The 25284-nt window shown below is 41.6% G+C and overlaps 1 protein-coding gene across 10 annotated transcripts in view; it reads left to right on the top strand.

The window, feature by feature from the left end:
• Nucleotides 1-25284, top strand: part of SEMA5B (semaphorin 5B) — a 347589-nt gene that overhangs the window by 203925 nt on the left and 118380 nt on the right. For all 10 annotated transcript variants that reach the window (XM_081924848.1, XM_081924846.1, XM_081924845.1 and 7 more), the window contains 2 exons: nt 8163-8262; nt 21617-21662. In XM_081924848.1, coding sequence (XP_081780974.1) covers nt 8163-8262; nt 21617-21662 — 146 coding nt within the window. The remainder of the gene's footprint in view (nt 1-8162; nt 8263-21616; nt 21663-25284) is intronic.

Below are 25284 nucleotides of genomic sequence, written 5' to 3'. Positions count from 1 at the left end.
ACTAGCTTGCCCTTTCTCCATGTCCTTTCCCAGTCTTTCCAGAACTAAAAATACCCATAAGGGGATTGATAATGCCAAGGAAGTAAGTGGGTAGTCTTTGACTAAATCATTATCCAAGTAGACCCATTGAAATCATGGATCTAAGTTAGCCATGTATACTGCTTTCAGTGGATCACTCTGTGATTTAGTTGGGGATAACCTACTAGAACTGTTGGGATTTGTTGAATGTGGGAGTAGGACTGGAATAAACAGAAATTTGCTGGTCTGGAAGAACAGAATTCTGCAGTCAGGTTTAGCACATAATGATTCCAACCTTTCCCTCTTCCTTCCTTTTTCTACCTTTCCTGATTAGTGTGGCCCAATTTATAGGGCATTGTATATGGAATAGATACATCTGAATCTCAGCTGTTCCATTGAGCTAGGAATTGCCAGTGTGCCCTAGTGACTTTCACTGGTTCCCAGAATATACCCTCCCGTGATGACATTAGGCTGGAAAGAAGAATTCTGTTCAAGCCAATAGCATAGGTTGTGATGAGTGCTTGGTTAGGGTTTAAGTGTGTGCTGCAACAGTTTCTCCAGTTTACAAATGTGTCCATAGGCCTCAAAAGTTTGACAACCCCATACCTGTTGGACGATTGGATGAGCATGTGTTTATGGCAGCTGCACCCCATCCTAGACCAGTAAGCTGGAATTCATTAGCACTTTCTTTAGAAACCTTGAATGTAGGCTGCAGTCTGAGTGCAAAGGGATGTCTGTGATGAGGGAACAGAAAATATGTTAGAACCTGGGACTACCTGCTGGGATCATCTTGCCCATGGCTGCAGGACGGTTTTCAAGGTTCTGTTGCTTCCCTAAAATGTCCTAGGTGGCTTGGGAGCCTGGTACCTGAAGGAACACTTCTAAATCTGCCTATACATTATATTCATGTATCTAGTGATGCTGTATCTGGTGATGCACTCACACAAACCAGAGGGGACCAGGGGGAGATTCCCCCCCCCCCAAAAAATGTAGCATCCTGCCTTCGGAACTCGCTTTCCAGGGAAGCTTGCCTGCGGCTTTCCTTGTTATTTCTTTAACGGGCCCAGTAAAGACTTTTTCTATTCTCCCAAGGCTTTAAAAAACATTTTCAGTACTTATGTCAATTCTGTCTCCTGCTGTTTTCATATTGCGGTGGTGTTTTTACTTGCTTCATAGTTTATTCTGTAAATATATTACTATTACTACTGCTACTATAATAATGTGAACTGCCCTGAAATGGATGATGAAGGGGGGGTATAAATATCCTTAAATAAATATAAATAACAGCAACAACAGCAGCAGCAGCTAAAGCCTATGCTGGTAATGTTGTGAACCTTAGAAGCAAGTGGGCAAACTGGAATTTAGCTCAGAGCTATTTAGAACACCAGGGAGGAAAATTAGTTTCACAGTTCTATGAATACACAGACGCTGTCAGTCTGCAGGAATAGAATATAGGCACTTGGGAAAAAAAATGACAGCTAAATTCTGTGGGAAATGCACAAAGAGAGTTGCAAAAGGAGCTTGTGACTCCAAAGACTACAGTTGTAGTTTGGGGGGCATTGCAAGGATTTATTTTTGCCCACTGGGTCTGGCAGGCGCCCAGCAGCATAATATGTTTTGCTTTATTACCAAAGTGTTTATTGTTGAATCAGCTTTATTTTATGACAATGTTCTCCGATATAAATCTCTAGCCTGAAGGCTAATTAAAGGGGTTGCCGGAGGTGCTGGCGGTTTTCTGGAGGTGCTGCTGATGTGTATCCTCGGGGATGCTTTTCTTTTGACTTTCTGTGGTATGCCTTTCAAGGTGTTTTTATTATTTTCATTACGCCTTTCAGCACCGTCTCCAGCAGGGGGGATTACAGCATCTGCTGACAGCTCATAGATTACACGCTTTCAGTGCTGACACGCCATATGAACACTTACTGAGGGCTAGCTTTCCTGTTACAGAAAATGTAAACATTGTAGGCCGCAATCCTAAACACACTTTCTGTTGAGTAAAGCAGCTTCTTGTGTTCCGTGAAAGAGGAGAGAACCTAAGGAAGAGAGAGAGAGAGAGAGAGAGAAAGAAAGAAAGAAGGAAGGAAGCTCCTACTTACAAACTCATTTCCATTCATTCTTTCCCTGAAACATACCAGTTCCTTCTGACTTCACAATACAAAAACCATGACAAGACATTGAAATCACGTGAGTGTTGTAGATTTACATTATGATCATAAGCAAGTTTACTCAGATATGCAGCATTAAATCCCTGTTCCAACCCTATAGGAACCATAGGAAGCTGCATTTATACCATTGGTATAAATACTATTGGTCCGTCTAGCCCAAGCACCTTCTCCATCTGGGGTTGAAAACTTCCAGTCTTGCAGGCCAAACTTGGCGCACAAGGAATTCCAATTTGGCTCGTGAAGCCATTTCTCACAAACCACATCCATCTCCTCTGCAGCTGATACCGGGGTGGGGCGGGTACAGATAGGGCTTCATAGGAGTAAGGTCTGCTCCCACTGTCCGTCAGGGAACCCTTGCTCTGGGTGCATTTTGCAGGCATCCACTGTGTGGAGGAGAACTTCCTTGCACAGTCAGTGCCTGCAAAATGCAGACTTCTCTCTTCCCCCCATTAGGTGTTGGGTGGAAGAAATAAGTGCTTTGCCATTCCTGTGCTCTGGGATCATCATCCTGGAATCCTTGCAGAATTGAAGCCCTTCAGTAGGAATTTCTAAATATCTGAAACTATTTGAGGCTTATCTTCTTTCTCCTCATTTAAAACCCACCTTTCAGTCAAAGAATGCTTAAAATCTCACAAAACTCAGACTAAAATTTTTTGCTTTCAACAATACTTTTCACACTTTTTGCCCTTGATGAAGCTCTGAAGCGAGGGAAGGGTAGGCTCCCAATTTGGGATATGTAAATAAACAACTCTGCTGTCACATGAACTGCCTGCAGTTTATTGCCAGTTGAGATTTAGTTTATTTTTTACCTCTGATCTCCACCTGAACTTTATTTACCATCGGGGCCTCCAAATATCTGTGGGTGAGCACATAAGAGATTGGGGTGTGTATGTGAAGTGACTAAGAAAGAGGGCTTAGTCTACTTTCTGGCAAGGTGTTTTATTTGAGGTACAGGGAGAGTGAACTCCAATGTCTAGCTTGGAAGATTTCCTGGAATGACAGTCTGAGGGAATTTTTAGATAGGCAACGGGTAAAGAGGATAAAGTGGAGGTTAAGTCACCTTACCTGCTCCTGCTCAGTGTTGCAAGAAAAGCACTCTGCATATGGTGAGTGACACTTCTCATGACTACATCATGTTGCAAAGTTCAGCAAAGAACACAGATTATGAAAATGAGTCTGAAGGACAAAATTTAATTGCTGTTTCAAGAACGCTCAACTCTTCTAGAGTAGAACAGGATGTACTTGGAACCTACTCCCAGGATTAGTATATGATTCCTAAAGGACTCCTGTCTTAAATGCTGGACTGCTGATGATTTGGAAGTGCAGATTGCTGCTCATCCACTGGCTGTGGATGCGAGTAATGCACTTGCCAGAAGCACTCTTCATTCTTCTTCTTTTCCAGGCCAGTTAGCCCTCAAAAGCTGAGAGCAGCCCAGTCAATTGCTTCCTTAATCTTGTTCTGCTAAAACCCAAACAAACACCAAGATGCTCCAGAAAACAACCGGCATATGGGCCAAATTCATATGAAGCAAACTCTGGGATCACAAATGTACGTAATACCTGAGTGGTGGAACAGTTGATCCGATTGCTTAATTACTCAGGCAACTTGATCGCTTAACCACTTCCATCCCGTGGCAAGGCTTAACAGTGCATGCACACACCACTTGTTGAGAAACACCTATTGGCCTTGTGAATTGACCATCACCTATTCTAGTTGGCAAGACAATTTAAAGCAAAGTGAGCACACACATTTCAGCTGGTGGGATTTCTCTTATACTGCACTTGACCACGCGTGCTTTGCATTTTATCTCTGCAATTTTGAAATGGAGAACAAGCACAGGGGAAGATGGGCTTGTGACATTTCTCCTCACACCCAAAGTGGTATACAATTCCTTAAAAAAACCAAACAACCCATGTGCCTGTCAGTTTGTTAATTCACAAAAGTTCAGGGTAGAAGTCAAATGATTCATTAGAACAAAGATAACACACTCCCCCAAGTATAACTTGCTTAACAGATCTTCCCTTTGGATTCAACCTCAAGCTTAAGCACTGGCAGAGGAACTGGGGGGGGGGATTGCACCGCCCCCGGCACCATCAGGGAGGGGGGTACCATTGCGGCCGCCCCCCGACACGCACTGTGCACCCCCATCGTGCTGGGCACCACTCCCCCGCAGGAAGCGCACCACGCCCCCAGGATGCACACCACCCCCGGGGGCAGTGCGCCACACCCCCAGGACACACACCATGCCCCCGTGGGCAACGTGCCCTGCCCTGCCGGGCAGCGTGTCACACCCCCAGGACATGTGCCACACCCCCTGGACACGCGCCAGCCATGCCCCCGTCCGCTCTCCGCCCCTGGTGTTGGAGCATGCAGCTTCGCCACTGAGCTTAAGTCAGTGTGAAAACTCTGTTATGGGTCAGATTTCTTGAAGAGGCACTTCTGCTGCCTGTAACTTTTTTAAAAAAAAAATCCTTCAAACATACACAAGTTGGACAGCTGATAGGATGCAAAGACATAGCATTCTAGAATCTAGATGGTTGTGTTAGACTTCTGCCTGAAAAGGAAAGAAAAGAAAAATGTATTTATTTATTGCATTTGTGCCCTGTCCTTCCTTTAAGGAGTTCAGGGCAATGCTTTTTATCTGCTTAGAGTTGCAGTTGGCACATCAGCCTATTGTAATCTGGGAGAAAGAGTGACTTGTTGCATGCTTTATGGCTGAGTGAATATTTGAACCTGGGTCTTCCCAGTCCTAGTAGAGCACTAGACACTACAACACACTGGTTTAGCCTCACAGAGTAGGCCTACTTTTAGAGGGATTTTGGATCACATCACTGGTTTTGTGGTTACTTGAAGCCATAACACCATTAAAAAGAAAACTTAGCAGTGTATAGCAAGGGCGGGGGAAAAATATGGCTCTTTCCCCTCATTGTGGGTTAGAAAGTCAAAGCACAAGGGGAGCCTTGATGATAGGCCCTGAGTTGTTCATTTTTAGATTTCCTGCCCTGCTTCCAGCGATGCACGGCTGGGCCGTTTTGGTTTTAATTTTTCATAGTGTTTATATAGAGATACATTTGCAAATGTAAACATGGCCCGGTTTCTGAGGGCTTTTAGCCAAAGTTAAAGAGACTGCTCAGCTCTCCAAGAAAGGTCAAATGTAAGCAAATTCTAGAGTTCATTGGGTCCATATGTATAAACTTCATCTAATGTAGAGCAGGCCTATTCCAGCACTTACCTTCATATGGTTTTGAGGCTTGCTCTTTAAGATAAAAGCGGTGCAGTGCCCTCGGGGATGCCTGTGACCCTAGGAAATGAGATTTAATATGGTGAATGGAAAAATCCCAAAGTCTTTCCTCAGCTGTTACTTTCTCCCCAACCTATCCCCTTCCTCTTACAGAAAGGTGTAGGCAATAGAAGCCTTGATGGCGGTATTCAGCATTAATTCTGATGACTGGTAGTTGAGTCTTCTTAACTGAGAGAGCCATGCTGTGTTTAATCATCTCCCAATGATACGGCTATAAAGGCCTGAATTTTTGCCACAGAAGATGCATGTCTTGCAGCCTTTAATTTAATAATCGGGGAAAGCTTTTTCTATATGCTCTGCCACCTGCGGTCGTAAATAGAAATCGGGACAGTTGCCTGTTATTTCCCAGGCTTGACTGACATTCAGAACGATCATAGGAAGGATTGAGCTACCTACAGTGCATGTATTTTTCACCCCACAATTCTTTACCTGTAATTTTGTCAGGGTTTATTTAAAAAGAGAGATGATGGCAGGACCTCAGTGAAGTTGGATTGTGAATGATGAAAAGGGGGGGGGGAGAGGAAATACACACCTCATCTTTTCTGCCATGACATCGTAATGGGTTAGGCAGGGAGAGGGAGGAAACTCACGTGGGCAAAAAATGACAAGAGAAAATTAGAGCATCAGACCAGCATCAGTAAAAAGGTTTCATTGTTGTAAAATGACCCTCCTATCAGAGAACATAAATGCCCAGGCGTCCGGGGAGTGTTCGCATTATCCAGCTCACCTACCTGAAGCATGTTATTTCCGTAGATTAGGTTCAGACAGATTTCTTGCTGCTAAGGATCTATGCTAAAAACGGGGGTTCATTAGCAAGCAGAATACAGCAGACAGCATTTTCTTTTCTTTTCTTTTCTTTTTGCACCTTCTGCAGTGTTGGGACATTATTAACCTGCCTGGCAGTTTCTGCTGCACCAGGATAACTTGCTGAGGTGTCCTGAATATCTTGGCTCGTGTAGCAGTGGACCTTTAGAAGAGGGCAGGACACCCCATACATTATGTGCAAGGCAATACCTTGATTTGGGAGGTTAGTCGTTGGAAATCTGAAGGTGAGATACAGGGTTATAGGAATAGCTCTTGTATGGGGGGGGGGAAGAGCTAAGTGAATCACAGGGAACCATTATTATTTGGAAAGGTCATTTGCTCTAAGGATTAAAGGCAAAGTTAGAAGAAATTGTATTCTGAATACCTTTCAGGAATAGTGTGTTTCTGTAGGGACTGGCAATACCTTTCTGCTACTTCTGCTGCTGCAGGATTTCTGATGCTTGACAAATTCAGTTTTTAGATTTAATTGTGGAATAACCTTATTTGCACCTCCTGGACTCAATTTTCCTCCAGATTTTGTACTTTTGACACAGTTTTCAGCAACAAAGAGTATCAAACTATTATTCTGAGAGAAAATGATGTCAATATATATTTAGATAATAGAATCATATAATTGTAGAGTCGGAAGGGATCTCAAGGATCATCTCGTCCACCCACCTGCCATGTAGAAATATGCAGATGTCCTATATGGGGATCAAACCTGCGATGTTGGCATTATCAGCACGGTGCTCTAACTAGCTGAGCCATTAGGAGAATGTTGTACTGATTTATAAAAGATGAAAAGTGTATCCAGGTGTTAAAACCCTCATGCAGTTAGAATAAGGCAAGGGGAAAGTGAGGATATGCTAACTGGCTCCATCCCTTGGGAGTTGTCACCTGGCCTTCTCATCCTCCTAATACCAGAGAAGATCTGCAATGCGGAGCTTTCTAGACCCATGTAGGCTTTCTACAGGACTTTGACCCCTGCATGATTAGTTTCTGACATTTAAATTCCTGCATGTTTGGAGTAGAACAGCTTTTTATTTGTTTTTAGTTTTTTGTCCTTGCATACACAAATAGCTTTTTCCAAAATTTCTTTCTTGATTTTTTATTAGACCTGTGTATATCTTTATAATAATAAAGTCTGAAAGTGATATATTCTCTCTCTCTCTCTCTCTCTCTCTCTCTCTCTCTCTCTCTCTCTCTATATATATATATATATAATAAAACACACTAAACAATCCACAGTATCAGTACAGTAACAATTATAAAAAGCACACACTAGAGCCCAGACTGAATAACTGTAAAAACAATGTAAATAAAGCTGTCCATTTGCCTGAGAGAACCTGGTGCAGGAATCATAGTAGAATGGGCGTTAGGCATGCCTCTTGAAGTAGAGTGTCCCAAATATGGGTTTGAGTGGGGGAAGTTTACAGAGAAGGCCCATTCACTGGATACCACCCTCATCTATATAATTATTAACAGTAAAGGAGTCCCATCTTGCTTCGTACTTGATCAGTTGATTGGCATATCCAACCACATGTCAAAATAAAAGAAGTCACCCACTTCGATGGGATAGGGTCTTTGGTCATCAACTAGCCAGCAATTTTGTCCATAATGTCCTACTTGTCATTCTCCCAGATTTGACACTGCTGTTTACTCATTTAAGGGTTGTCTACAATTCTGTCACATGATTCTGCCACATTTTCACACTGGTTTGTACTCCAAGAAAGCCAAAACTATGACTGGATTATATCTTTACCATCTATTGATAGAGCTTCAGTTGGAAATCCATTAGCAGAATGTCCTATAGAACATTTATTGCATATGAAACAGTGTCATTGTCCCCCCTTCTTTTTCATTTTCTTTGCAGATCTGAAGCCTTGGGTCTCAAATTTCAGCTATCCAGGTGTACGGGACTTCTCCCAGCTTGCTCTGGATGCCAATAGGAATCAACTCATTGTTGGAGCCAGGTAAATTAAAATCTTCTAATTGGGGCAAGATTGCTTCTCCAGCCCATTCCCGGCAGGTTACTTGTCTGTTAAAGAGGTTACTTTTCCAGCTTGCAAGCTCACACAGTGTTGGTCTTAAAAGGAAGCTATAATTTATGTAGAGGGATTTTAAAAACACAGTAATAATGCCAAAGAGGAGAAAATTGCCATTCATTTTAGAAGGGGAAATGTGATAAAAATGAGTAGTTAATGAAGCAGAAAGCTGTCGTCTCCCAAGGATCACAGATGCTTCAAAGACTTTCTCAGTTAGGATTTGTCCACATGCACAAAAACAGAACTCACATAGTGGTATTTAAATAAAAGAAAGAACTAGGCACACTAGTAGAGAATATGCCCAGGTTGTCAGGGCAATGCATCCTTACAATGTAAGTCAATTAGCCTTGTGAAGCTTGGCTTGAATGGACCTGACAACTTGTGTCCTTGATAGGTTCTTTGGCAAGGTAGTGTGATTCCCTGTGACTCATGATTTTAACACTCCTCAAAGAAAACAGCTTTGAGCTTTCTTCCTCATCCAAATATATAGTGATCAGATACTTAAAAGGCTTTGAAAACTCCAGATAAGATTTTAAATGCCGTCATAAAATTAGTACTCATGGTATGTTCTTAAATGGCATTTATACAACAGTATTTAGCATTTGTAGCTTTCTCCCTCTCTCCCAAGGGTTCAAAATGACTGATGTATTTTCTTGTCAATCCTTAACAATCACACTATCGTTGACTAGCAGTTGATTTTGTGGGGATCTAGGGATGAGAGAGAGTGGTTTGCTTGAGTCCTTGTATTTAGTTTATAGGTGAGGTAAGATTGGAACAGTTCCTGTTCAGATGTCATGGTCCTATCCATTTTATGATGCCACCTTCCTATGAAAAATAAATAAGTTTTCACACACAATGTACAATACCCAGTTTTCACATCTTTCTTTTGGCTAAATATTTGTATAGTTGCTTGTCAAATTTGCTAGGTGAATTTGGAAAACTCTACATTGCTGCTCTCTCATTAAGGCAGTTGAGGTTATCTGTGAATCTTCCCTCTCCAAATCTCTGCTGTTGTAGTACATCTTTTTCAGGCCTACATCTGCTTGGGTATATTCAATGCTTCTCAGGTTTCTTCCAGGTTCCATTTGTCATTGTTACAAAACTCACCATTTTTTAATGACAGGTCCGCACACCCTCTTAGGTGGGCGCCTTTGTGGGCCAGCACTCCTCCCACATGCTGTGATCTGGTGGTGAAGGCTTCTCCTTCAGGTCACTTCCTGGGCGGCAAAGGATGTCCCTCAACTGAGCTTGCTGCCCAGGAGGTACATTCTGCCTGCCTACACAATGGACCAGTTGCAAGCGGGCATGGGAGGCGGACCTGGCTGGGCCTGTGGGCTCCACTTGGGTCCATGCCCAGGGCATTAAAAAGGGGTCTGTGGCTGTTTTCTGCAGTCTCTTCATCACTGGATAATATGCTCTTGGTAGACTTAAGTGTCCAGTTTAGAAATAAGCATAACACACAGAGCAAAATAAAAAAAGAGACCTGGATTACAATACTTTTCCTTCTAATGCCTATGAATCATGTCGAGTATGGTAGATTTCATTCAGACAAGGATACCTGGGGAAAAAAGCAGCTAAACAAATGTATGAGTGAGGTGTAATGCTTTATAGCAGCGGTTTCCTTCAAATTTGTCAAAGGTGCTTGTGATTCATTGAAACATTGCCCATGTCAGGAACAGATAAGGAAACTATGGCTTCAAAAGAACCCTGGTGAGAATGAATGCTGCACCGGAATGCCAAATTGGGATAGTTGCGAGACACAGCATGGGTATACAGGTTGGGACAGTGACAAGTGGCTGAAACAAAAGGTGTGTTGGAGACCTAAGAAGAAGCATTCATCATCTCCTCTGAAAAGGCAGCAGGAGGTGTGGACTTGCAATGCTAGAGGTATTTGGATCTATGGATGTGAGAGATGCATTTTTAAGACAGTCTTCCTTTTGCAGCAGCAGCAAGAGTGGCTGGGGAGTGGAGGCAGAAACAGCCAGAATATATCACTGCAAAAATTCTGTTCCATTTCCAAGATTCTGTTGGACCTGGCAGTTTGCCAAGGTGTTATACAACATTTCCTCTTTAATGTATGCTCCTGGGTTGCAACAAATGGAAGCTGTTTTGGAGAACTCTCGATGGTAGCACTGATAGACCCATGCAACATTAGCCATTTTAAGAAAGGTCTACAGCATAGTATATCAGCTTGCTTGTGGTGCCAGATATGTGTGTGAGTGTTTTCCTTCTTTGAAAAACAAGACTCTGTATTGTTGCTGAAGACACGTGGGTGTGGTGCCTGCATGGTAGACTATTGCTTGCTCCATGTCAGCTGTTCTGAGCTTTCTAGGAGAGACCTGAATATAAATAAATCAAATGAATATTGGATGGTTACAGTACTGGATGATTCCGGGTCTCTGATAGAAACACCAATTGCCTTCCTTCGCTTGTTGTAGTAAACCTGAGGAGTTGCAAACAGAGAGAGAAACCCTTAGCTTTTAGGGGTAAATCACCTGGATCTTCAGTGCTGGAACTAGCCTGTGATGAACCACAGCCAAGTAGTTTAGATCTGGTGGCTTTGAAATGCCAGTAGTGGTGGTAGCGATACTGCTGCTGCTACAACACTTTTGACTGCAGGGGTGATGCATCCTGTTTCACCACTTGAGGTGAAATGGGAACGTGCGGCCCTCTGCCCCCATCATGCTGGTACCACACCTTTCTTACCTGAATTGTGTGCTGCTGCCTGTGAAGTGCTGGCATCATCACCAGTTTCCAGGGAGATTTTGGAATGGGCATCAGAGGCAAGGCTTCCGTCACTCAAGGCAAGCAACTCACATTGCCTCAACAGTGGGCCTCTGGGCCAAGCCTGTCTGGCTGTGGAATCAGTTCAGCACTGCCTAATTCATTATGTCTGTGTAATGCTTATATTATTTTCCATTAATGTGGAAAGGCCTTTGAGGTTGTTCCAGAAGCTGCAGTGTCAGGTCAATTGCTCAGTGGGGTAGGGATATTGCCAACACATTACCCCTACTGATCAGAAGGTCAGCTGTTCGAATGCGCATGACGGGGTGAGCTCCCTTTGCTCTTTCTCAGCTCCTGCCAACCTAGCAGTTCGAGAGTACAGCAGTGCAAGTAGATAAATAGGTACCACTGCAGTGGGAAGGTAAATGGCGTTTCCGTGCGCTCTGGCACTCGTCAAGGTGTCCTGTTGCGCCAGAAGTGGTTTAGTCAAGAAATTAAAAAAGAAGACAAGACGATATTTCTACCATGGCCGCAAGAATTATGCTGGCACAACATTGGAAATCAGAAACCATGCCCAGAATAAATGATTGGCAGGTCAAAATGGTAAATTACGCTGAGCTTGATAGATTAACAGCTAGAATACAAGATCTAGATGAACAGAAATTTCAGCAAAATTGGAGTAAATATTGGAAATATATTGGACCAAACTTATAAAGTGAACTGGCAGGGATAGAACAACTCTATCAGCGACGGACTATAAGATCAAAAATCAAATACGTAAGGGAGGAAGATATTCGATACTTACCAAAAGGGTGGAGGGGAGTCCAGGGCCCAGTAGAGCCCAACAGATTATGATTTTTTATTATGGTTTTTACGTTGTATAATTTAGGGAAGAGAACACTGTTGTATTTTTTTTTGTTGTATTTGTTGTATTTGTATATTTTTACTTGTCTTTATATAACTTGAATAAAAATGTATTTAAAAAGAAAAAGAAAAGAAAAAAAAGAAGTGGTTTAGTCATGTTGGCCACATGTCCGGAAAGCTGTCTGTTCACGGTGCTGGTTTTGGTGTGTACATCTCTGTACAGCATGTGTCCAGAATACCTGAAAGATAATCTTACCCCTTATATATGCAATCTATCACTATGTTCTGCAGGTGAAGGACCTCCTGCAGATACTTTCTCATCAGGAAGTCCATTCTGCACAATGTAGGAATCAGGCCTTCAGTGTTGTGGCACCAGCCCCTTGGAATTCCCTCCCTTGTATATCAGACATGCGTCATCTTGGCTGTCTTTTCAGCACCTACTGAAGACCTTCCTCTTTTGACTATTATTTCAAGTGGAGACCTTTCCCAAGCTGCATCTATATTGGAATTAAGATGTTTTAATCATTTTATCTCTTGTTGGGCTTCTTTGAGAGGAAGAATGGGGTGTAAATTTAATAAATAAAATCTTGGAATCATGTTTGATTACAATTATAATTCTGACATGCACACTCTCTTGGCCATGTTATTCCCCCTCACTGTAGACCAGTGGTGGGAAACCTGTGACCCATCAGGTGTTGTTGGGCTCCAACTCCCATCAGCTTCAACCAACATGACCTGTGGTCAGGAATGATGGCAGTAATCCCCCCTTGAGAATTTCTGAAAATATCTGAAAATAAATATTTTTCAAAAGAAAATATTAAAGTAATAATTTTTAGAGGAGGAGTAGTTGTGACAGAGTTTATACTGCAAACTATATTTGACTACAGTTATTTTTATACACACAATAGTATACATTTCTGTGTTGTACTCAACTGTGGGAGTTATTTTATGAAGAGTGGGTTATAAATCACCTGAGTAAATGATCAATAAACATTATGGCAGTTTCCAATAATGAGGCTGTTTCAAAGTCAAAAGCTGGTGATTTGCCCATGGTTGAGGATACGTTATGAGCAAATACTGCATTTTTCTCATTTTTAATATATACATGCATATATGATTTGACATTAGCCTGTTTTGTCTCAGATAGAGCTTCACAACTATAAATCTGGAATTGATTATGTAGTCTTGAAAATAGTCAGTGTGGTGTGAAGGTTAGAGCATCAGACTAGGAGCAGGGATACTCAGGGTGAGATGCCTAATGAAACTTAACTGGCTGATCCTGAGGCAGTTACTGTCACTAAGTCTAACTTACCTCATAAGTGAGTAAGTGAGCATTAAAGAAGAACCAGAAGACCCATATACAGTTATGTGGCATAAAAATGTTAATTGTCACCATCACCATCTCTAAGGAGAACACATGGAGTTTAGGAGATTGAAGATTTAAATATAAATGCTCTGGTTGAACCAGGATTCTTATGTAGGTATACAATAATGTTTAGATATATGTATATTCTATTCACAACATGATGAGTCTAGGAAACTGATGTAGGAAAGCTTGGCTGATCTTGTTTGTTTGTGTAGTCAAGACTGTTCTTGTTTCACAAGGATGGATGTTGCTTAGCATGTGGAATCTGTTTCAGGATTTTACGTCCTCAAAATCTTAGCTTTCATCAGGAAAAAGCAATCTGCTGGGTCTCATGAATCCCTAGGATAATGTGGACATCTTTACTTAGGCAGTATCTTGAAGACTCAGCCTTGGATGTGGTTCTGGTGACTAATGTGCTAATGCTTGCCTCCATGGCTCCTCATAGGCTCAGTCCTGATCTCTTGCCCTTAATGTGCACAGAGTTAAGGATGTGATATTCCTCAGTTCAAAGCTTGGATTTAATTATGTCTTGTGTGCCTCAGCTCTTTATAGTGAATCATGATATACAGCAGACTTAAACCTAATGTATATGCAAGACTGAATGAGCTAAGATGAGTTATCGATGTTAGAATAGGCTGCCTTAGTATTATCTTGTAATCTGCTGTGTTTACCCCCTACCAAGTGATGAGAAATTATCTTGCCTGTCTGACATGTTAATGTGGATGCAAAGAGAGAGAGAGAGTTGTGTAGATTTTATCTACATTATTGGGAGGAAGGGGCAAAAGAAACTCTGGAGAGTAAACAACCTCCATTCTACCAACATGGTTCTGCTGTGTTTCCTGGGAGACAAAAGAAAGGCACCGATTTAAAAGTCACATCACGGGCTACTCACGTCTAGTAACGACCTGGTGGGAAAGAAAAGCCCCTTTGTAATCTATAGAAAGATGTAAAGAACCCTTGAAAATTAGTTAGGAAGCTGTATTTATGATAGACAGGAAAAGAAACAGGTAATTAAAGGTCTCAAGGTTTCTCTAGGGAGAGAAGAGGAACAGAAAGGGTAATTTCAGTGCAGTGTGTGTATGTACTTTAAACCTGTAGACAGTCTGAAATAGGATGGAAATTTCAACCATAGCTTGATCTGGCTCACAAAGAAAGGGTGTTGAGGTTGACTTGGAGAGGGCAGTTGCTAAGGTGAAGGTAACCTTTTGGTAAGTGATAGTGTGAGGGACCCATTATTTCAAATCCCTTTTAAAAAGCAAAATTGCCACAGTAGCATAGAATAAGGAAGGAACCTGTTCTGCACCGTGACAGCTGCGACCAGCTCTCTGAATGAATGCAAAGTGAATGTAACATTTTGAGGTTGAGAGGATTCTGGAGGTTGCTAAAGTTGGAATTACGAGTCATGCATAGTTCTATAACTTTTTTTGGGGGGGGGACTTCTTTTTTAAAACAATTATACAGTGCAGCTGCTGAGACTGCAATATGAAGTTTGTTTTTGTTGTCTTTAAACAGGACGGAGGAAGAGGGAAACTTAACTTTTTCCCTCATGCTATTTTTCTGCTGAAAATTCTCCAGCTATTTTTATTTATGGAAAATATATGGGTAAGCACAAGATTAATAATTTAGTGACATCCGCAGACTTGGATGCTCACCCCCATCACAGATCCTTGGAGGGTCTATGCTGCTTACTTTAGCTCCATTGTGAAAGCAGTTCCTTTATTTGTGCTCCCTGCTTCTTGGAAAGTTGCAAAGCTATTAAGAGGTCCTGACTGCCCTCTTATACCGCGACAGTTTAGATTATTTAGGAGCCTTTTGCAAAGGCCTTTGTTGATAGCGTAGTCCCAAGTATGAACTGTCTACTGAATATGCCTCTATATACCCTACATACTCTCTGTGGCTAGTGGAAGCTAAATAATATGTACAAATACACACAAATAGGTTTAATTCAAATGCTTTGCAAGCTGCAGTATCTCATCTAAATTGTTGATACACATAGCTCTGCTTTTATGGAACTTGTTTGGAGTTAATGGGCATTATATATATACACACACATGAGAGAACATGCAGTGCTGCATTGAAGGAATGTTTTAAACAAGAGGCAGGCTTGAGTTGAGAACTGTCTAGGAAGCTGATATTTCATTTGGAACTCGGCCAATCCAGATTGATTGACTATCACTCTTTCGCGTGAAATTTAGTAACTGAAGTGGAGTTCCTGTATTTGCTGACTTGCTGTTCTACTTTGCTTGTTGTTCCTCTCTCCACTGTACACATGCTCAAAGGCATTTTCCCTCTTCATTATTACTTCATATATTCCAGGGCTAGATGTGATCCTCTGGCATAGCTGTTAGCTGATGTGGATAATAGAAACCAGAGGAAGTTGGACTTAGGCTGTGTGACTTTTTCCCCAGGTCCTTCTCTATACTTTTTTTTTTTTTAGTTAATACTAATCTTTGAGTGCCCTTTGACCAGTCCCCCTCTTTGTTTCTCACCAACCACATGTTATCTCCATCCTGCATGTAGTGCAAGCAGGGATGGAGGAGGAATCTGCTTTAAAATGGATTTGTACACATAATTTGGTGGTTCTGAGTTAATCAAGATTTGCCTCTACCAGACCACCTCTTGCATTGAGTGACTGCTTTTCCATGACGTATGTGCATTTCAGTGTTAACTTTCTGCAGATCATGTGCAGCTTGAGAGGGGAAAGATTGTTTGTGTATTGCAGTTTATCAGGAATGACGCAGCTTAGAATCAGTTTTGTGTTGGTGTGCATGCAGGATCACTGTGAAATAGTGATGGTCAGATGGTGTATGTGATGTGGATATGTGAGAGAAGCATCCCAAGAGGAAATAAAAACAGAAACTGTAGAAAAGGACTTGGGTTCAAACACTTTCCACGCAATGCAGCAGGATGGCTGAGTTCTTAATTTCATTTTAATTAGAAAGGAGATTTCTGTTAAACAACTTCCCCACTGCTGATGGGCATCGTGCCTGAAGAGAAGAGCTTTGCCGATAAGACAGCACGCAAATTGGCTTCGAACACCCTGTGAAATATTTATAAACCTTTTGTAAGAAGTTCTGTGCTTTCATTACAAAACAGATTAGGTGGTGGCTTTTAGATATCTTCAGATTTGTTTTTCCACACTTGTTATAAACACTTTGCTTCATCCTTCCCATAAAAACTAGCAAATATGTAGGAAGGGTAGTGGGGGCCTCTCTTCGAATAATTGTAGAGTTGGAAGGGTCATCTAGTCCATCCACCTGTCATGCAGGAATCTCAACTTAAGCATCAATTACCAATGAGAGCCAGTGTGGTGTAGTGGTTAAGAGCGGTAGTCTTGTAATCTGGGGAACCGGGTTCGCATCTCCGCTCCTCCACATGCAGCTGCTGGGTGACCTTGGGCCAGTCACACTTCTTTGAAATCTCTCAGCCCCACTCACCTCACAGAGTGTTTGTTGTGGGGGAGGAAGGGAGAGGAGAATGTTAGCCGCTTTGAGACTCCTTAAAGGGAGTGAAAGGTGGGATATCAAATCCAAACTCTTCTTCAATGGCTATCCAACCTCTGCTTAAAACCCTCCAAGGAAGGAGAGCCCACCACTCTCATGGAAGTCCGTTCCACTGTCAAACAGCTCTTACCATCAGACAGTTCTTCCTGATGTTCAATCAGAACCTCCTTTCTTATAACTTGAAGCCATTAGTTTGGGTCCTACGCTGCGGAACAGGAGAAAATAAGCTTGCTCCACATCTTCATCTAAGGGAATGTGACATCCCTTTAGATATTTGAAGATGGCTATCATATCTCCTCTCAGTCTCCTATTTTCCAGGCTAAACATACTCAACTCCCACAACCGTTCCTCATAAGGCTTGGTTTCCAGACGTCTGCACACATTCCAGCTTGTCAGTATCCTTGTTTAATATGATTTGTATTAAATATGTTGTTTGTGCCACGTTTATTTGGCTTTTCAGGATAGCAATCTCACAAGTGACTTTTCCATAAGCACACAAATAGCATTGACTGTTATGAGAATAAGTACCTCTTAGCTCCTTCTAACTATGTGTTTTGTCTTGTTCTCTTGCCCTGACCCAGGTCATGCTTTTTTATGGTGCTAGGTACGGCAAGGATTTTGTCTTTTGCCAGCCAGGCACAGTGGAATTAAAAAGAGATTATGGAAGAATTTGTCTGTGAGATTTGTACGGCTGTTTAACTCTTAAGAAATCCCAAAATAAAGTAGGTTGTTGGAGAGAAAGGTAATCACCATCTTAAGGCATTAGCTCAAATTTGTTTGGTGCCTTCAGATTTAACCGCAGTTCAGTTATTCACTTATAAATTATACCTGTATTGATGGAACTTGAGTCACTTGGAAGTTTCTTGTTTCTGCATTTCCCTCTCCCCTACCCCTGGGTGGCCAGGAATATTTGCACGTGAGTATTTGCTCACAAGTCCCACTGCAGGATGGAATTTGTAGTCCTCAGGTTATATGCACAGTGAGACACTGTGTATGCATGTTTGCTGTGTCAAAGTGCTTGTAGCCACTTAGTTGTATGAACACCAATAGATGTTAGGGATCAAACTTGGCTGTTTGGCACTGGTGGAAAAAGTCCGTTTTGTGAGATAAACAGATTTGGCAATGTTAAATGAGATGAGTTGGCAGAAACAGGATTTTGAGAATCCAAAATTAATGTTACAACAGCATGTAAACTCTAATGAAATGCAAAGCTGTGAGAGAGATGAAATAACCTGGTTCAACTTTAGAACTGGTTTTGTGGACTTGGATTTTTCACCTGGATGTCTATTAGAAATTTCTGCTTCCTAGAATCTATATATGGAAGCCAGTGGTGGAGGTTTCTCTGGCACAAAAACCACACATTTGTCATATGTAGAAATCTGTTACATCTACTGTGGAAATGTCCCATCATTTCAACACCAGCATGCCTTTATATAGCATGACATTTTATTTTATTGGCATTCTACATAAGCAGTGTTGACAAGAGTTTGGGATGGGGTCATGGTGCATCTGAGGAAAGAAAAAATAAATAAAACAAAGGCCAACAGAGGGTTTTGGCATTTTTGTCTTGTTAGTGACCTGAGTACCCTAGTCACATTTCCCAGCAAGTTAATTGTACTGTATTGACAGCTTTTTGATCTGAAGATACTTGCTCTATTGATGTCAGTGGCCTCTCCTGAGAAAGCTGACTGTACCTGTTCCCTGTAATTAATATGCTACTCCTTATTGAGTTGTTCTTCATTAGATTGGCTGCCCATTCTCATTCAGTAGCCATGGAAGAAATAATATTAAAGTTGTTTATTCAGTCAAAATATACAGCATGTCCAGAAACCTGGAACAAGCCCCAAATACTTACTATGAGTCTTCCAAAACCAATGCATTTAAATAGCATTCTTAACAACAGTATAGTAATTCAGAGCCATTAAACCTCAGGTTGCCCTGCTCTGGGTAAACTGGGACCTGAGGCTTATGAATGGTCAAACTCCCTGAGGAGCACATTGGAATTTTTTTGATACATTATGTATTATATTAGTTTAGCAATGGCAAGATGACATTTCCCTAAAGGTTGTAAGAAAAATGCATGGATGAATTAGAGTTACAAATCAAAAGCCAAAGTTGGTGAAATTACATCAGGGTTCTGTGTCCAACAAGAAAAAAAATGAAAATAAATAAGATATACATTATAACCATGGAAATCTTAAATTCATTGCTAGGCAGTAACAACAGAGCTTGTACACATTGAACCAAATGCCTTGGAGATGTTGAAAGGATGTGGATAATCAAATGTTTGGGTAAACAGAAGTTCTGTTTATAAAACATGGTACCCGCACATTCTTATGTGACGGAAAGCCTTGGCTAGCTCCAGGCAGTGAGACCACGGAGATTCTGTTGAAATTATAAAAACACGTAAAAATTTATATTTGATGCATCTAAAAGTAGCCGACTGCTCACTGTCTTCTTGGTCTTTCTGACTTGAAGAAGGACAGTTATTTTGTTACCCATAGATTAGCATTCTGGCCTGTTTCTAGAATATGGATTAAGGATGCTTTCTTGCATTGTCTTTGTGGTGTGGGAGCTGCTGCAGTGGACTGGAGTCCTTGCTTCACTTGGGTAGCATGAGGACTGCTCTCATGCCTATGCTGACGCTGAGGTTCCTCACAATTTCTGTGTTGTCCCCATCAAACCCAGAGTGATACTGGTGTAGAGAGGAACTGCAGTGCCAGAGTTGCTCTTGGAGCTTCTGGGGTTACCTGAGTGATGCACGAAGGAACTCCTGAGCTATGACAATACTGTTGACAGCAGCAGAGAGGCAAAACATGGTATATCTGAAGAAGAAGAAGAAGAAGAAGAAGAAGAAGAAGAAGAAGAAGAAGAAGAAGAAGAACTTTTGACTTGTCAGTAACTGTCAAAGGTAGATAGGAATCTTTTAGATGTGCATCATGGAGAGCAAGTGTGTTGATTATGTGATATGGATGTTGTAAGTAGGCTTTGTGTGAGGATTTGGCGGTGTGTCCAGATAAGATTTTAAATGCAGGTGCTGTGTTCAGGACTTGTAATCCAAGTGGGAGAAAATTGAATTCATAAATCAAAGCCCAAGCTACCTTGTAAAACAATATCAAGCAGTTGCTTGAGTAAACAATTTTCTCAACTCACAGAAAGAAGAAGAAAAAAGAACTTAAGAAATGTACATGTTAGAAGTCTTGGGGCTAAACTGTGTGCAGCATGGCTGATCCATGATTGGATTTTCTGATGTCATTCTTTTGAGGGGAGAGGCTTAAAAAGGGTCATAGGAACTTGTTTGGATCAGGGCTACTATAGTGCTGATCAAAGTAACTTAACTTTAACCCTTTCCCTTCATGCTGCGGTTTTGATCCAAATTGTAACTTTTCCAAGCCTCCTCCACTGAAATTAGCTGTGGATAGCAGAACATATTTGCATTCTGTAGCTAATACCCTTGGGGGGTAATTTTAGTTGGAGAAAGTGTTCATGCATCTTTTGCTTTACCCAAAAGATACATGGAAGGGGTGTGCAAAATAAAGCTGGCCTGCAGAAGCCATTTTTACTTGCACATGACAACATGTTTGTGTGCCAGATAGACATCTCTGTGTACCTTCCCTAAACAAAATAGATTGTTTCCCGCCTATTTATTCTGTTCCTGCTTGATAGTGAAATTCTGTTGTGCTGATGTGGAATGATAGGAAGAAAGGCTGTGGTCTCAAATTTCCCTTTTATTTTTGGGCTTTCTGTTCTTCCTCAAATGTTCTGGTAAGTTGGCAATTTCCAGGACTCACAACCCAGTGAGCTACCAGTAAGCTACTGGGCCAAATTCAAGGTCCTGTTACTAGCATATAAAGCCCTAAATAGCTTGTGACCCGAGTAGTTCACCTCGATACCAACAATCTCAGACCCTACGATTGCTAGGTGAGGTCTTGATGGTGGTTCCAGGGGCTGCCTGGTTGACATTGACTTGTGACAGATCATTTTCAGTAGTTCTTCTCTGGCGGTAGAATTTCTAGTGAGTTGTGCCTGTCTTCATCACCATTTACTTTCAGGAGGAATTCGAAAAACTTTCTGTTTACCCAGGCATCTGATGGTTGAATAATACTCTCCCCTGCAACCCGAAGATTATTGGATGGAAGAAAGTTTTTAACTGTAACTGCATTTAGATGTTTTAAATTGTACTTGTTTTTAGACTATTTTAACTGTTTTATAATGTTTTTGCTTTGCTTTTTAATTTGTGTGTCTGTTTACTGTCCTTGGCTCCATGGGAAGAGTGTGATATAAGTGCAATCAATCAATCAATCATCAGTCAATCTCCCCCTTATCTAAGTTGATATGGTCATGTCACTGGAGTACTTTTGAGGCAGAGAACTTCTGATTCTGCTGTGCTTAGAGCCTGATGTAGATCCAGTGCTTAGGTTCCATCTCTCTCTCTCTCTCTCTCTCTCTCTCTCTCTCTCTCTCTCTCTATCTCTATCTCTATCTCTATCTCTATCTCTATCTCTGTGTGTGTGTGTGTGTGTGTGTGTGTTTGTGTGTCAGAGAGAGAGAGAAAGAGAATGGCAAGTTTCAAATCTCGCCAGAAATTCAGCTTTCTTTGTACAGGGTATTGGAGAGTCCTCTTGTTGTTACAAAGTTCATTAAAAGATGAGCAAACAAGGAGACCCCTTATTAGCTTTTCATTGCTTGGTGCTGCGGGGTTGGTGCGCTGTCTACATAAATGCTGCTTCTGAGCCACAGTAGTGCAATGATTTTTTAAAAAATCACTTTAAAGGTTTTGCGCAACTTCTAATACTTAAAAATTTTCCTTTGCTTGCTCACACAGGAACTACCTCTTCAGACTCAGTCTCCACAACGTTTCTCTTATTCAGGTATGTTCATGTTTCACATCAAATGCTTGTTCTGACTGCATAATTAACAGGCTACACAAATAGTCTTTTTAAAAATAATAATAATAATAAATGGTGCTAATTTGTTCTTGAAGTAATAGTGGAACTGGATTGGTCTAGAGGTCAAGACATCAAATAAGGCTTTCAGGGTCACATGGGCCCCCAGGTCCTTATATTGTTTCTTTGCTTTTCCAGTGTGGTGCTCATACTCCTTTTGCATATTCCTCTCACTCCGAATATAATGCGGGGGGATGGGGATGAGGATTCTGCACTTCGTTTTTTTAGCTCAGCTCTTTCAGCCTTTGCGTCTTGTTGAGCGAAGGAGGAATGGACAGGTGCCAGGAATGGGCATCGCATTAGAAGCAAAGTGGGTCTTGTGACAGATCGCCAGTGCAAGCTTAACTAAAACAATTGTAAAGAAATCCTTAGCCTTTATTAATGCCGACGTCAGCAGCTATCAGAGAAGCTTTTTACTATTCTCTTCCATCACTATTCCTGAGCTTTTGTTGGCCCTGTATGAGCAGAAAATGCTGAGGAGCTGGATTTTGTTGAATTCCTTAGTAGCAACATGTTAAGATGACAAGAATTTCAGAGGGAAGTGCTGTTTGCAAATAGGTGTCCTCTTCATCCTGATGGCAGCAACCTCACCGAATGATCCTAAGCGTAGCAAGGGATTCAGTCATTATTTAAAATCACTTTAGCTGTATCACTGAAATTGCTCTCAAGTTAAATTGTAGCATGGGGTTTTAATAACATCAGTACTGCAGGCGGGTAAATATTACAGTTGGATCAGACTCCTATTTAGTCTTGTTTCACATTGTTATGATCATGAAGTCATATGTGTACATGGCATTCTTCTAACGGATAAACTCGGTTCATGTTCTTTAAATATGTGGTCAAGGACTTCACTCCCACAATTGATTTGGGGAAGTAGCGGTTTTCAAGGAACAGCACAAAAGCAGTTTCAGAATTTGGGCATAAGTTCTGAAAAGAGAATAGTTCCAGTTTGTCCTCTGTTGCTCAGAGTCAGCCTTCTCCAACCTTGGGTGCACATTAGCTGTTGCACTGCAACCCCTTTTACCATTGCTGGACATTGCCTGTTTTGGCTCGGGAGGGTAGGGGTTATAATTAATGCAAAGGAACCAATCCATGAGTGGAAACTGGGTAACTGTATGTATTCAAACAAAGCTTGGAAGGAAAGAGGAAATGGGGGCCAGGACCTCTGGAATACCCTTGGCATCTGCATGTTTTTTTAACAGATGGTTTAAAATGTACTTATACTGGTCTGCCTTTGGATAATTTATAATTCTATGCTATGTTTTTATTGTACATGTAAGCTATCTTGTGAGGTTACATACCCTGAAAAATGGGGTAAAAAATACAAGACAGAATGAAACAGAGCATCAAAATGCATCCCTTCAAAGGCTAGCCGACAGAGCCTGTCACAGCACTGATTCCTTAGGCTTGGTGGACTAGGAACTTCAGCTTCCTGTGACTTAACTTTAGCATTAGATCTATTCCATAGAGTTACCTGAAGAAGTGATGTTCCAGATTACAGTTGTTGGCAGATACTTTCTAGTAATTTGCGCTCAATTAATAAGATGCACTCTGATACTTGCTACCCATTTATTCTTCTTCTGAAATTCATGCCAATGCTCTGTTTGCATTGCTTCAGGATAGTTGTAGAAATTGAAAACCTCTCTCCCCCTGCTTTCTTTTTGTCTCTTACCTGTTATGTTATTCTTTCTGGGGAAGCACACTGGGTCCATTAATGCCAGTTAACAGCTTTCTGCTACACAGTCTGGATCTGTTTAGAAACAGGAGTGTACAGTATTCGCTGTGTGATAACAAAAGCAAATGTTGTAGAAAAGCTTTTCACGAAGGTGGTAAAACGCAGGCTAGGATACAGGGGGAAATCTAGCTACTTGGCGATTAGCGCAGTTTGAAACAACTTTTCAGGCCACCTCTGGTGGCTTTTTATTTACTTAATGGCAAGTCCTCCCATCAAATCACACAGGCATGAAATTTGTATTAGTGGGAAGGATTTATACTTATGTTTGATTAGTGATTAGACACAGTTAGTCTCCCTCTCCAGATCACATTTGACAACGCCAGAGTGCCTAGTAGTCATGCTCCCATAAAGACTGAGACTTCATCATAAGTGTCTCTACTTTCCTTTACAGCCAGAGGAAAATGTTGAGTAATTGTCACTTTCTATCTGTAGGCCTTCTTCCCAGAAGTGTAGAGGCTTCTCCTCTTAGAAATGGGGGTGAGGAACCCTTTTCAGCCCATGGGCCACATCGCCCTTTGTGGGCTACATGCCAGTGGTGGGCGGGATCAATAGCAAAAGTGGGTGGAGCAGAAAATGCAAATTTCACCTTGGCGCAGTAAGCTAGTTTCTACACACACACACACACACACACACACACACACACACACACCTACCTCTATCCTCCATCAAGGCAACCTAGAAGCATTATTAGGGTTCAGTGACATATATGAGTGTGGCGGAGACACTTCAGAAGGGTGAGAGGCAGGGCTGTTGAGGAGTGCTGCCTGGAGAGAGGGATGCTGGGTGAGGAGTGTCCCAAAGGCCCGATAGAATGGGGTAACTGTGCTCCATCTGATACGCAAGCTGAGACCCTACCTGCCTGCAGACTGTCTTGCCAGAGTGGTGCATGCTCTAGTTATCTCCCGCTTGGACTACTGCAATGCACTCTATGTGGGGCCACCTTTGAAGGTGACCCGGAAACTGCACTTAATCCAGAATGCGGCAACTAGACTGGTGACTGGGAGTGGCCGCCGGGACCACATAACACCGGTCCTGAGAGATCTGCATTGGCTCCCAGTACTTTTCCGAGCACAATTCAAAGTGTTGGTGCTGACCTTTAAAGCCCTAAACGGAACGCCCTCCCTTCAGATGTGAAGGAAATAAGCAGCTATATCTTCTATTTAAAAGACATCTGAAGGCAGCCCTGTTTAGGGAAGTTTTTAATATTTAATGCTGTATTGTTTTTAACACTTGATTGGGAGCCACCCAGAGTGGCTGGGGAAACTCAGCCAGATGGGCGGGGTATAAATAATAAATTATAATAATTATAAATTATTATTATTATTATTATTATTATTATTGAGAGAGGCTTGGAGAAGGGCCCCTTTGGCCCCCAGGCCTGAGTTTTCCCACCCAATCTTACAACTAGAACCATTCCAATATCAAGGAAGCACGAACACAACATTCACTGACAACACCTATGATTTAGCATCCATTTCACATGTCTGTTTAAGATATTTAAATTAACAATTGTAGTGTATTGGAATAGTGCCAAGACCTAGGGGGAAAGTATTAAAAGATAGCTGACAGAAATGGATCTGTTGGACTATACAGCCTTCAGTAATAAACAGTTAGCCATTTAGCCCAAAGCATCCAATTAAGTCTAATTACATTTAATGTAAATATACCTTTAAATTACAGTTTGACCCACAAAGATTGCATTGTTCTGCTAAAATGCTCCCTCTTTGCTTTCTTTTGGCACATTGTGCCTCATTTCAGGATCCGTTCACTGTTTGCCAAGATCTGATATATTTCCTGGTGTGTGTGCTTTTT

The sequence above is a fragment of the Podarcis melisellensis genome (assembly GCF_964234715.1).
Source record: "Podarcis melisellensis genome assembly, chromosome: 1".
Taxonomy (NCBI): Eukaryota; Metazoa; Chordata; class Lepidosauria; order Squamata; family Lacertidae; genus Podarcis; species Podarcis melisellensis.
Note: the sequence above shows the minus strand (reverse complement) of the source record. Positions and strands in the feature narration are given on the sequence as shown.